At 44.0% G+C, this 13079-nt stretch overlaps 1 protein-coding gene across 1 annotated transcript; it reads left to right on the top strand.

Moving 5' to 3' along the window:
* The first annotated feature begins 4137 nt into the window (after window positions 1–4137).
* On the top strand, window positions 4138–6367 carry LOC143998170 (E3 ubiquitin-protein ligase TRIM39-like). The gene has a single exon (XM_077493901.1). The coding sequence runs from the start codon at window positions 4138–4140 to the stop codon at window positions 5728–5730; it is 1593 nt and encodes a 530-aa protein (XP_077350027.1). The 3' UTR covers window positions 5731–6367.
* Window positions 6368–13079: the final 6712 nt, after the last annotated feature.

Here is a 13079-nt window from a genome sequence, read left to right on the forward strand (position 1 = left end):
TAGAACTGCAAGTCCCATCATGCCTCAGAGTAAAAACCAGCCCTGGGGAAAAAATTTCATACCAGCCCCATAGCATTATTGTACCAGCCCAACATCGTAACATCATTATTTTCTTGTTCATGAAAGGGAAAAGCATGCGCTTTAACCAAACACATTGGGAGAGTGTATTAAAAAAAATCCCCCCCCCCCCCCAGATGCCAAGCTATTTTTCTTTTCCATTATGGCTTACAGTCCAGAAGATTGTGCGGCATATGAGAAGAAAGGGGACCATACAGTAGCATGAAACTTATTTTAAAAAAGTAAATGGTACTCGCAAACATCGCAAGTTTTAAAAGCATGTAGGATGCTTTTAAGCATGCTTCGGAACGACGCAGTGACATCACTGTATGCCCTCCCAGATGCATTTCGTCATACACAGACATTTTCAATGGGGATGTGTATGACGAAACGCGTCTGGAGGCGCGTACAGTGACACCGTGTCGTTACGAAGGAGGAAGGGCTCCTATTATGCCGGCCGGCATTGCTTCTAAATGCTTTTAAAACTTGCGATGTTTGTTTGAGTACCATTTACTTTTTTTTTATTATTTTGTTACGTTATGCTATGGTCCCATTTTTTTTTCCTCATATGCCCCTCAATCTTCTGAACTGTAAGCCATATGGGAAAAAAGAGCTTGACACCTGGGACACCTTGAAGTTTTCCCCTGAGCCCTCTGGATGATAAAGGCCGCGGCTGGGTTATAGCCAAACGCTGTTTTGTGCTTGCCCTTTGGTAAGCGGCTTTCCATTCGGTGGTGGGTCACATTTATTTGTGGATCACAGTGGTGTTTATTCAGCCTTATTAACGGACTTGTGCTTTATCAATGGACTTATTGAGCTGGTTTAATTAAGTTTCGTAATCCATTGCTGTGTTTTTCTATCCATCTTCCTTCGGATTGATGTGGACATTTTTATTGGCGCAGTTTTTTTTTTTGGTTTTTATTTTGTTTACTGTGTTTCTCACCTAAACTGCAGCCTAATAGTGTTTTTTTTTTTTATATATACTTGGGGGTAGAGCAGTTCTTTTATTACTATAATAGATAGATATTGGGTGTTTAGCTCAAGTGGATAGATGCTTTTTGGTACAGTGAGTCCACATCAGACAGGCATTTTATAGTTAAGGGCCTGGTAGCCCACATTTATTAAAGGGGGGGGGGGAAAAACAAAACTCCATCCAGGAATCCCACATAGAGAGTTTAACTTCATTTGGCACTCATAAATGGAAAACATACCAAGCCACTTGTCTCTCTTATCAGCAGTTCCTCTGTTTGCTCTCAACAGAGTTGACTCTTTCCAGCCCATTGGACTCACTGGCTTCCGTGGTCTTCCCGACTCAGGGTTGGCGAGACTTTCCCAGTCCCTGGGCAAAGAATCCCCCTTACATGGGCTACAGTCTCCACACAGGGCAGACCACTCTCCAGGCACGGGTCTGTCTCCACACAGCCACAGCAAGCTGCTCACACTTCACCTTCCTTCTCTCACCAGCCCCTCGTTATATGGGCTGTGTGCACCTGGGCACACAACCTGCTGGCTATCCAGAAGACCTGGACACAGGGTTGAAGATCCCGTCCCACCCAAGAATGAGGAATCTCCTAACTACAGAGCCCCATCTGAAGATGGTAAAATCCAGAGAAAGCTGCCAGAGCAGATTTCTCCTCAAAATAATTGCTCTGTAGCCTTGCAGTCACCTGACATGCAAACTCTGTTTCCTTATCAACTGCATTTTCCCAGAGACAGGGACTCTCACTTAATACATACTTATCTGGCTGCCAGACTGGCCTGGCAACGCTGTCGCTGAACTGCTCTCAGGTGCACCAGGCAGAGCTTTGTGGCTCTGGTTTTAGCCTATATTCTCCTCTCCACAGTCCACACATGTCTGACTTCTCCCATCACCCCCATCCCGGTGACACTCCCACTCTTGACTCCTTTCCAGACTCCCTTCACAGACTTCAGACATGATATAAGAGATGGTTAGAGGTTGAGGACATGATACAAGAGATGTCTGCAATCTCTAACCATCTCTTGTATCCTATGCTCAACCTCTAACCATGACACAGGAGATGGTTAGAGGCTGCAGACATGGGACATGGGACAGGAGATGGTTAGAGGCTGCAGACATGGGACAGTAGATCAATGCAGCCTTACCAGTGTCCACGAATTCAGCTTCACTGTTCATCAAATGCAGCGTCACTGTGCCCATCATTACATACTCACCAATGCATGTGTATCACAGAGCTGGGTATGTAATCTGCGGTGCTGTAACAAGGTCCCGCCCCCTAGACCGGCTCATGTGATAGGCGGAACACTTATTAAATGGAATGCTGATTAAGTATTTTGCCTATCACACGAGCCGGGCTGGGGGGGGGGGGTGATTGGGGCGCAGGACCTTGTTACAGCGCCACCGAACACACACACACACACACACACACACACACACACACACACACACACACACACACACACACACACACACACACCCCTCCATAACACACAGCGGGGGATGCCTGCTGTGTGTGACACATGACATAAGAGGAGGCAGGGAGGGGGTGCTCTGCAACCAGCCATGGCTTAAAGCGGCTCCAGGTCAGGCGGCCTACCTGGAAATTTCCCGGTAGGCCAGTCCGGCCCTGGGGTCTTACAATGTAAAACATGGTGTTTTTTTCCCCACCTAGGGGAAATGCAACCAGGTGCAATGCTCTGCAGGCAAAAAAATAATGCACATTTTTAGTTTACCTGCAAAAAAATCATTCAGTTCAATTAAAAAAAAAATAAGAGCGAGAGAATGAATATATGCAGGATTGCAGCACCTTAATTCTTCTGCTCAATGGCCATTCACTTCTCCTATTCTCCTGCTGCCCTCACACATGTCACTCGTGACTCTGCAGCTGCAGGCACCAGACTAGTGGGCGTCACTGGATGTAGGGAGAAATCAAGCACCATGGCGTTCTCCTGCTCCTCCTCAAGCGTATCACTCGCAGCCTGCAGTTCAGTGGGTGGCACGTGGATCAGAAGAGGAGGGGGGGGGCATTGCATCTGAAAATGCGGCGGCAGCCGCTGCTCTTCATTTTACTGAATGGCAAGCTTCGAGCCAAAAGCGGCCCCAGGGCACTGTGGGCAAGCGGCCTACCAAGACATTTCCCAATTTTATCCCTGATTGTACCTGCCAGCCTTGCAATGCCTCATGGGAAATGTAGTTAGAGTTGGACTGACAGCTGACCTGAGGAGTAATCCATGGACTAGAGAGAGAGGGCTCTGGCCTGAGGAGTAATCCATAGATTTTGGTGGGCTCTGACCTGAGGAGTAATCCATAGATTTTGGTGGGCTCTGACCTGAGGAGTAATCCATAGATTTTGGTGGGCTCTGACCTGAGGAGTAATCCATAGATTTTGGTGGGCTCTGGCCTGAGGAGTAATCCCATAGATTTTGGTGGGCTCTGACCTGAGGAGTAATCCCATAGATTTTGGTGGGCTCTGACCTGAGGAGTAATCCCATAGATTTTGGTGGGCTCTGACCTGACGAGTAATCCATAGATTTTGGTGGGCTCTGACCTGACGAGTAATCCATAGATTTTGGTGGGCTCTGACCTGACGAGTAATCCATAGATTTTGGTGGGCTCTGACCTGACGAGTAATCCATAGATTTTGGTGGGCTCTGACCTGACGAGTAATCCATAGATTTTGGTGGGCTCTGACCTGAGGAGTAATCCATAGATTGGGTAGGGTCCTGGGTGCAAGAAGGAAAGGTGAATTACAACCAGCAGTGCCAGATTACGAATTAAATATATCGTATGTGCAGAAAGACAAGAGGGGGGATATGATCAGGATAAACTCTGGTTCTATTCCATAAAGCGAGCCATACGCAGTGTTCTATATAGGATGAGTTTGGTATGTACTATATTTTCTAAGCAGAGATGCATTGTCTGGACTGGGGATGAAGCTGGATGAGGGATTTATCTGAATTAGTGTGGAATAAGCAGAGGGATGAGATTTCCTATCAGATCGTAGTTGGTTAATTTATCCTGAAGTGCGTGTAGGAATGTACACAAATGGTCACACTGGTTATGGAGTCTTTCACTGTCATTTCTCTCTTCTTATCTCAGTGATGGCATCTGCTGATCCGAGGAACGAGCTGGAATGTTCCATCTGTCTAAACATTTCTACAGATCCAGTAACTTTGAGATGTGGACACAGCTTCTGCCTGGACTGTATTGGTCATGTGTTGGATACACAGGAGAGGTCTGAAGGTTATTCCTGTCCTAAATGCAAACAAGAGTTCCAGGAGCGGCCTGCACTGTGTAACATAGTGGATAATTTACTGTCTACTCGACCAGATCAGGAGGAGTCCGGGGTCTTCTGTACTCCATGTATTCACACTCCTGTACCTGCTACGAAATCCCGTCTGCATGGTGAAGCTTCTCTGTGTGACAATCGACTGGGACGCCACAGAAAGTCACCAGAACAAGTCTTCTGGGAACCCACCACTTCCTTGGAGAACAGGAAATGCTCTATCCATAAGGAACTACTGAAGTATTACTGCACTGAGGACTTAACCTGTATCTGTCTGTCATGCAGGCTAGATGAGGAACACTGGGAGCACCAGGTCGAGTCTCTGGATAAGGCTTCTGAGATTAGGAAGAAAAAACTGAGAAATGTTCTGAAGAAACTGATGGCCGAGAGAGAGGAGATGGAGAATAGAGTGCAGAGTTTGCAGGAGCACAGGAGTAAAGTACAAGGAAAAGCAGATGACGAAACGGAGAGAGTCACTGTCCTGTTCAGAGACCTCAGGAGACGTCTGAAAGACCTGGAGAAGAAAGTCCTGAGTGAGATCTCTGGGCAGGTAGAGCGGGTCTCTCTTTCAGTGTCTGATTTGATCCAACAGCTGGAAATAAAGGAGGAGGAGCTGGTCAGGAAGATGGGGGACATTGAGGAGCTGTGTAACATGACGGACCCACTGACTGTCCTACAGAAATCGGACACAGGGGCCTTGTGTGATGATGACAGAGAGCGACGTGATGAACTCCTCTATGATGGAGGGGATCTGAATGTGGCGGGGATCTCGCAAACATTACACACAGGGTTATCTGAGATCATGTCTGGGGTAAATGTCCATGTATTTGCAGGCACATTTCCAATTTTTAGTGCAAAGGACAAAGTTATTTCGGGGTTAACAGACTTATTACTGGATGTGAGCACAGCTGGTAATACTCTACGTATATCGGATGACAGGAAAACCTTATCCTTCTCATCGTCACATCAGAATCTCCCAGAAACACCAGAGAGGTTTTGGTGTTCTCAGGTGTTGAGCAGTCAGAGTTTTTCTTCAGGTCGACATTGCTGGGAAGTCAATGTCCGGGGGTCAAACTGGTGGAGAATCGGGATGTGTTACCCCAGTATAGACAGGAGAGGAGTTCAGTCAGTGATTGGCTATAATGACAAGTCCTGGTGTTTGGAGAGGTATGGAGGCAATAGCTACTCAGTGATCCATGGTAGTAAGGAGGTCCCAATACCTGGAAATGTCTACAGTAACCGAATCAGGATAGATCTGAATTATGGGGCTGGGCGGATCTCCTTTTATGAGTTGTGTGACCCGATCCGATTCCTCATCACTATTACTACCACCTTTACTGAGCCCCTCCATGCTGGGTTAGGTGTATGGAATGGTTGTATAAAGATATCTTTAGCGTATCAGATGTGAGACATCTGCCCAGGGACTGGTGACGTCAGAGTGGGGGATCTGATTGATGAAATAGTCAGGCCTTTAGGAGGAAGCATTAGACAAGAAGCAACATTGCTGGACTAGGTACAAGTGTGACTTGTTTAGATTTAGGCTTCACTAGCTGCCTGCTTGTTCCAGGTCGGTGAAACAGTAGGTAGTGTAGTGAAAGTTGGGATTACAGCCCCGGAGCCTGCACCTTTTGCAGTGTATCTATTGCCAAAATGTTTTTTTCCATTTTGGATGGAGTTTGGAAGGATTGGAATTACAAGATTTACTCTGTTATCCGGGGCACCATTAGAAGACATACTTTTATTTCTGTCCTACTGACAAGGATTTACCAGACAGGAAGTAAGGGGAATTCTCCCACAACAACAGAAAAAACATGCTTTTCTTTATAGAGCAGGGCAACAATTTGAACCTCCTAAAATGTTGTTGTGATATGATGTTACCAGGACAGGAAGTGAAGGAAAATATCTTTTTGGGCCCCTTTAGCAGTAAACCTAACACAGGTTTCAAACCTCCGTCATTCCATCCAAAGCTAGAAAATGTAGGTTTTGCACACACTGTCGCCCAATGTTGGCTTCCCTCCATAATGAATGTCAATGATCATTTTTCTGCCCCTTATTGTGGATAGATGGGGGGGGGGGGGGGTAGGGTATACAGTCCCTGGAAAAACCTCTTATCCGTAAATTGTATCTCTTCTTTGGCCATGTTCACTTGATCAGTCAAGCTGATGAGGGGGTTTATAGATAACAGAAATGAATGTCTCTTGTAGATGGTAGAAATGAATGTCTCTTGTAGATGGTAGAAATGAATGTCTCTTGTAAAATGTGTTAATGCTTGGGATGGTCCTTCATGGCATTTGTCGAGGATAGGAATGTAATTTTCCATTTTATGAAGAGGTCAGGTCCTTGGGACACCTGCCATGTTTAAGGATCGTCGCATGCGTATAATCTTTCTTCTATCCAATCTTTATTTTGTAACTCTTCTCATCCAAATAAACTTTCAAAACTTCATTATGATCAGCGGTTGATGTCTTCATCACATTCCACAATAACTTTGGTTGTAGCATATGCTGTGAAAATTGTTTTTTTATTTTTTCCTGGACAACAAGGCTTTCTATTGTTAGACCAAAACTGGAAGAGTCAAAGTATTTGTTGTTTCCTGGTTCTTAGACCATAGAGAGGGTCAAGGCCATGGTCGTCTCTATGGTCAGCCAGCAGAACCACTGTCTTCAGTCTCGGGCTCCCCAATGAAATAGGAGAGCCATGGAGGGGGAGGGTTGGCACCTTTCCAATGCATGTAAATACGATCAAGTGGCTGTTCACTTTTTAGCCTGGTACACTACAGATTTTTTTTTTTTTTTCGGGGGGGGGGGGGGGGGTGTATTAAACGGAAAAAAAAAACTGTCAGCTCTGTTCGGAGCCGTTGTACGTACTATGCAAAGTATGTACAGCGATCTCCCCAGCTGAGCTGTTCTGACGGGAGGATGTGCCCCACCACCAAAACACTCCGATCAGTGCTCTCATATTGGCTGAGAGCGCTGATCGGGTGTTGGGGTGGCTGCTGGTTTTACATTCGGCCCTGTGTGTACCCAGCTTTACATTTTGTGCAGCATTTCTGGCTGAAAAAGGGATGCAGGTATATTGGCAGCTGTGGCCATGACCCCAGTATAACCACTCCAAACCTCATTGGGTGGCAAGTGATTAAACTGTGTTGCTGTAGATTGTATAAGGCTGATTCTGTTTACTGATATTTTGTGTCTCAGAAAATTACCACCCTACAGAGTGAAATCTGAGCAGATCTCCTCGTGCTCGCCACCTTCGCATAGCTCCTCCAATGTTTGACATGAACTTTACAAAGTATGTGTTTACTGCATACACAGCACTTCCCTAGGCTAGGAGAGTCTTTTCGCTGGTATTCCCACATGCTGAAGTTGGGACTTAAATGTATTCATTGATTTAAATCTCATTGCATCAAACCAAAAATGTCACAAAGAAACTCTTCCATCAGAATAAACACTGCAAACGTTTCAGGGAATGATGTATACAGGGCACGGACACCTGGGATGAACCACCTGCCTCCAGTGAATTTATTGTGAGCAGGTGGGATCACGTACATGTACGTCATCCAGCATGTTTTGGGTTGGGTCATTATTTTCTCTTTTAACCCTGTAGAAGTGGGGTTTGCTTTATATCCCGGGGCAGGCAGTCTGATCTGGGGGCTGTTAAAGTGGAAGTAAACTCCCCTATCATTTTCAGCCAAGGAAGCTGCCATCTTTGCCTCTGTTTAATCTACAACTGCTATAGTGCTTCACATGTGATTCGTTATGACACCAGCCATTGGATGGTTTGATAGTTTGGCTGAGAGCACAACCAATGTGCAGTTGGCATTCCCGGCATGCCTTTTTATTTTTTTATTTATTTATTTTTTAACTGTTTAAATCCATGGGTTTACTTCCACTTTAAGGTCTGGTGAAAGTGATCCATTTCCAGCTTGTATCAGGCCCTGCATCAAGGGGTGTAATCCAGGCTCCAGATCTGTGCCTGTCTCGGGAAGGCCTATGACCCTAAAATTATTGCATTGAGACTTATTCTCCAGGTCCTGTATCTTGGCCTGGACTTGGTCCAATTGCTCTTGTAATGATTAGATTAGAGTTCTGGTTCACTTGTTTCACAGTACAGTCTACTTTGGATTCTAAACAGTCCAGTTTTTCTCCAGTGATCTGGAAATCTTCATTTTTTTTTTTTTTTTTTTTTTTTTAACATGTTGGTGGTTTTAATGACACAGGCTTTGGAAAGTTCCTGCTGCTGTAAAGTGGAAAATCTTGCTACGGTCACTGAATATGGTTTGAGTTGCACTAGGAGTGGGTGCGCTGTGGAACTGTTCTAGCTTGGGGTTCTGATCCTGCTCCACTCTGAATGTGTTTTTGTTTAGTCCACCCTGCCTCTCCATGCACATCACTCACCAAAAGCCTCATACACACGATCGGACTTTGTACAAACTTTCACGTGGACTTTTGTACAAAGGGCGTAGTCCACAAGTTTGTATTGAATACACACGGCAGGACTTTTTAGGCAACAAACCCGAACGTAGTGACGTTTCAACGTACTGATGGCACTTCAAAAGAGGATGTTCAATGACTCCAGCGCCAACTTTGGTCAATTTCTGTATTGTAGTCTAATCTTTTGCATTGGTTCTGAGCATGCGTGTTTGTACCTTGTACAAAAGTCCGATGCTTTTGCGTACACACGATCGGACTTTGCTCCATCGGACTTATGTTGTCAAAAAGTTTGTCCGTTCGCACAGCCAACAAAAGTGCGATGAAAACAAAAAAAGTTTGTCCGATGGAACGTACACACGGTTGGATGTTGCTCCAAAACAGCTAATTTGCATGTTTGTTGTCAAAAAGTCCGATCGTGTGTATGGGCCTTTAGGCTCACAGGAATAGAGGCATTTGGTTCCCAAAATGAGGTAAAGTTGGGCGCTATGCATTGAACAAGATTTCAATGACTTTAGTAACGAAATAAAATCAGTGGTGGAAATGATGGTGCACAGAGTAACGACTACAACCCTTTGTTCAGAACTGTTAAGCCTCATACACACGATAGGACTTTGTACAAACTTTCCCTTGGATTTTTGTACAAAGGGCGTCGGCCCTGAACTTGTATTGCATACACACAGCAGGACTTTTTCAGCCAACTTTCACCAAATCACGTGTTTTTTCTGCTCTTTACCGCCACCTGTGGTCAACTTCTGTATTGTTGTCTGGTCTTTTGCATTGGTTCTGAGCATGCCTGTTTGTACTTTGTACAAAAGTCCTATGGTTTTCTGTACACACGATCAGACTTTGCTCCATCGGACTTTTGTTGCCAGAATGTTTGTCCGTTCGCACAGCCAACAAAAGTCTGATGAAAACCAAAAAAGTTTGTCCGATGGAGCGTACACACGGTCGGATGTTGCTCCAAAACAGCTAATTTGCATGTTTGTTGTCAAAAAGTCTGATCGTGTGTATGGGCCTTAAGTGTGACATGATCCTATACGTTTGAATTGTGAAGTTTACTACAAAAAAATACATATGTTAGGATCCTTTCCCTCAAGAAAGCTACATAACTAAGAAAGTTGACCATATGTAATTTATTTCAGACTCTTCATCACTCACCATTTCTTGTCCATTCAATGTCTACTGTACTTCTGCACCAACATGTACAGAGAATTCATAATCAAATATTTGTAACTCTGCCATGTTCTGTGGCTCTGTAGCCATCTCCGACTGAAATTCAGAAGCGTCTATGATCAAACGTCAAGACGTGGAGCTAAAGTTTAACAGTATTGAATCATTATTCTATGGGGTGTTCAGGTGGGAAATCACAAACGGGTTTATCAGAAGACCTGGGGTTTCTTTCCAGATTTCACTCAAGTAATTCAACTTCTTTTGCTAGACCTCATTCTTAGCCTAGTGGGAATCCTTCTCGTGCTTCAGGAAGATTGTCTACCTAAAATTTTTTTGCCAGTCAACAAAACTGGTATACTTTTCATCATAAGGAATGATGTGCAGCCATGGAAAGTGCTCTATGAGTAGAATGTAGATGACTACATCGAACGCTCATTCATCAAGGCTGTCTTCTACAACCAGCTCATCTTTCATGGTACCTTTGCACATTTCTGGTGCCCTGTAAGATTTGGTTCCACACTGGTAATAGCGTGGATTAAGATCTTTTAGTGTCATCCTTCTTTATGGTAGTGAAGTATAGGGTCCTGTTCCCAGACCAACCCTAAGCCCCTGTACACACGATCGGATATTTCAACAACCAAATCCGTCGGATCTTGTCCAAAACTGTTGCATACACACGGTCGGACAAAGTTGTCGAAAAATCCGATCTTTCAGAACGTAATTTTGTTACGATGGGACTACATTCAGGCTAGTAGCCAATAGCTTTGATGTCGGAATTTGATCTGAGCATGCGTGGCACTTTGTCCGATCAAAATTCTCTACACATGATCGGAGTATTTCCTATGGGACCAGTTTGTCTGAAAATATTTCCAACAAGTTGGAAAATTGGGTCCGACGGAAACAGTCCGATGCATACCACACACAGTCGGATTATCCAACAAACCGGTCCGATCGGACCCATTCCGTCAGAATCTCCGACCGTGTGTACAAGGGCTAACAGGACTCCAGCCCATTAGAAATAATTTACCTGGAATTCTGCAGGCAGTTCCTACAAGTCCATCAGTGCATGCTGGACTAAGGCAGATTTCTCTTACTGCTGGCAGTCCAGAAGATGGTGCTATCATACTGGGACCACCTACAAACAGCTGTCCCAACGTATACCACCATAAAGTCTTACTGATCAACAAGGCGCAGTTCAAACTATAGGGCTTGCATCATCCCCTTGTTTCCATTGCGTGCTGATAAATGATAAGAAAAGACCAGATCAATGATTCCAATGAGAAATATGTCATAGAATGGAGAAATGAAATTATTATTATTATTATTATACAGGATTTATAGAGAGCAGACAGTTTACGCAGCACTTTACAACACTAGGACAGACATTACAATTCAAGACGGGGAATCGGAGGGCCCTGCTCCTTAGAGCTTACAATCTAGGAGGGAGGGTGAAATGATAAACACCCAGAAATTCTGAATCGGAGAAATGTATTGGCCTTATACAATAACAACCATAAAATGAAACACTTGTAGTTCCCTCACATTAATAAAACCATTCCATGCACCGCATAAAACCTTTAACCATGAGCAGCCTACATACTGTAATAAATGCATACTGTAAGTCACAATTCCATTTATTCCAAAAATACCTCTAGCATTCAAGAGCTGTATAGATCGAGGGAAAACCCTCCATAGCTTTCTCAAAAAGTACAGTCTCTGAAGACTCTTGCCCACCAGATGGGATATATGCTCTGTCCATGACAGGTCCTCCCTAATGATTTTTCTTCAAAAGTGGAACTTCTCTACCCTCTCACCCTCCATCCCATTATTCACAATTGACTCATAGTTAACCTTCCCGTACTTTCCTAAAATCAATAATAGTCTTATTTGTCATTGCTACATTTAACTGTAAGTATCTCTCTTCACCATCCAACTAGACTTTCAATATCCTGACAATATGCAGATTCAACACCACCCCTTATTTTCCCCACTAATGTGGTGTCATCTGCAAATTTTAACCCGGAGTCCTACTCGGAGTGGGAAACTCAATCTGAAGGGTATAAGGTAAACCGAAAATAAGGTAAACTTGGCACACATCCCTGTGGCACCCCTCTACTAAGGGACAGCATTGATAAGTAACAAATACCAATTTTTACTCTTTGCTGCCAGGAAATCCGAAATCCAGTTACAAAGCATTAGGCTCAATCCCAAAAAGTTCAGCTTAGTAACAAGATTCATTGGCAAAATTGTATTAAGTGCTGAGCTAAAATCAATAAAGAGCATGCAGGATGGAGTTGTGGAAGAATCTAAAAGTAAATCGGGTTATGGAGGAATAGAACAACAAATGAGGTTATGGAGGAATCTAACAGCAACTGGTTAGGTCCCGTAGTGGTCATCTCCAACCCCGATGGTAGCCAAAGGAAGGTTCTGCAATGACTTAAAGAAACTAAATTAAATATCCAAATTTGATATTTATCTCATACTCTAAGTTGATGAGTTTATAGAAAGGTTGGGTCCCACCAGGTACACCGCCACCCGTGGTCATTCTGATGGATATTGGTAAAAGCCACCAGATGGTCTGTGCCAGCTTGGGGTCCTATTTTTTTGGCTTACATGGGGCCCTGACCTCATTTATAAAAATTGTGCATCCCATTCCTAAGATATGATTTGGCGTATCTTGGTGTTGCCGTTTTTAGTTTTTGACAGGGATTCCTATCTGCAGGAGGTTCAGGCAGTTCTAGTTTCCACACATTAAACCACATTACCAGCCAGTTCAACAAAATGTGTGATAGGTCTGCAAGAGTCCCGGTAGCTGGACTACAGCATTGAGCTGGGGGGGGGGGGGGGGCTCATAAATCATTAAACGGTCTCAAACAATTTAAAAGTTGGTCCCAGTTAGTGTAAAAAAAAAACAGGTTACAGCCTTCCTTTATTTCAGTCTGAAAATTGTGTGTGTGTGTGTGTGTGTGTAATATAAATATATAATATATATATATATATATATATATATTAATTTATTATTTTGGATGCTGCAAAGAATATCTATCTAATGATCTGCTTTGGGAAATGAACCCCACGGGGATAAATCAGTAAAGTATCTGATCACAAACGTATAAAAGGCCCCGAGAAGAATCCATGAGACGGAACCCTAAGA

Source organism: Lithobates pipiens, unplaced genomic scaffold (genome assembly GCF_037356315.1).
Source record: "Lithobates pipiens isolate NorthernLeopardFrog02 unplaced genomic scaffold, aLitPip1_a1.2 Scaffold_19, whole genome shotgun sequence".
In the NCBI taxonomy this organism is placed as follows: domain Eukaryota; kingdom Metazoa; phylum Chordata; class Amphibia; order Anura; family Ranidae; genus Lithobates; species Lithobates pipiens.

What these genes read in the sequence shown, in the direction of transcription:
- LOC143998170 (XM_077493901.1), top strand. Translation starts at nt 4,138, where the DNA reads ATGGCATCTGCTGATCCGAGGAACGAGCTGGAATGTTCCATCTGTCTA.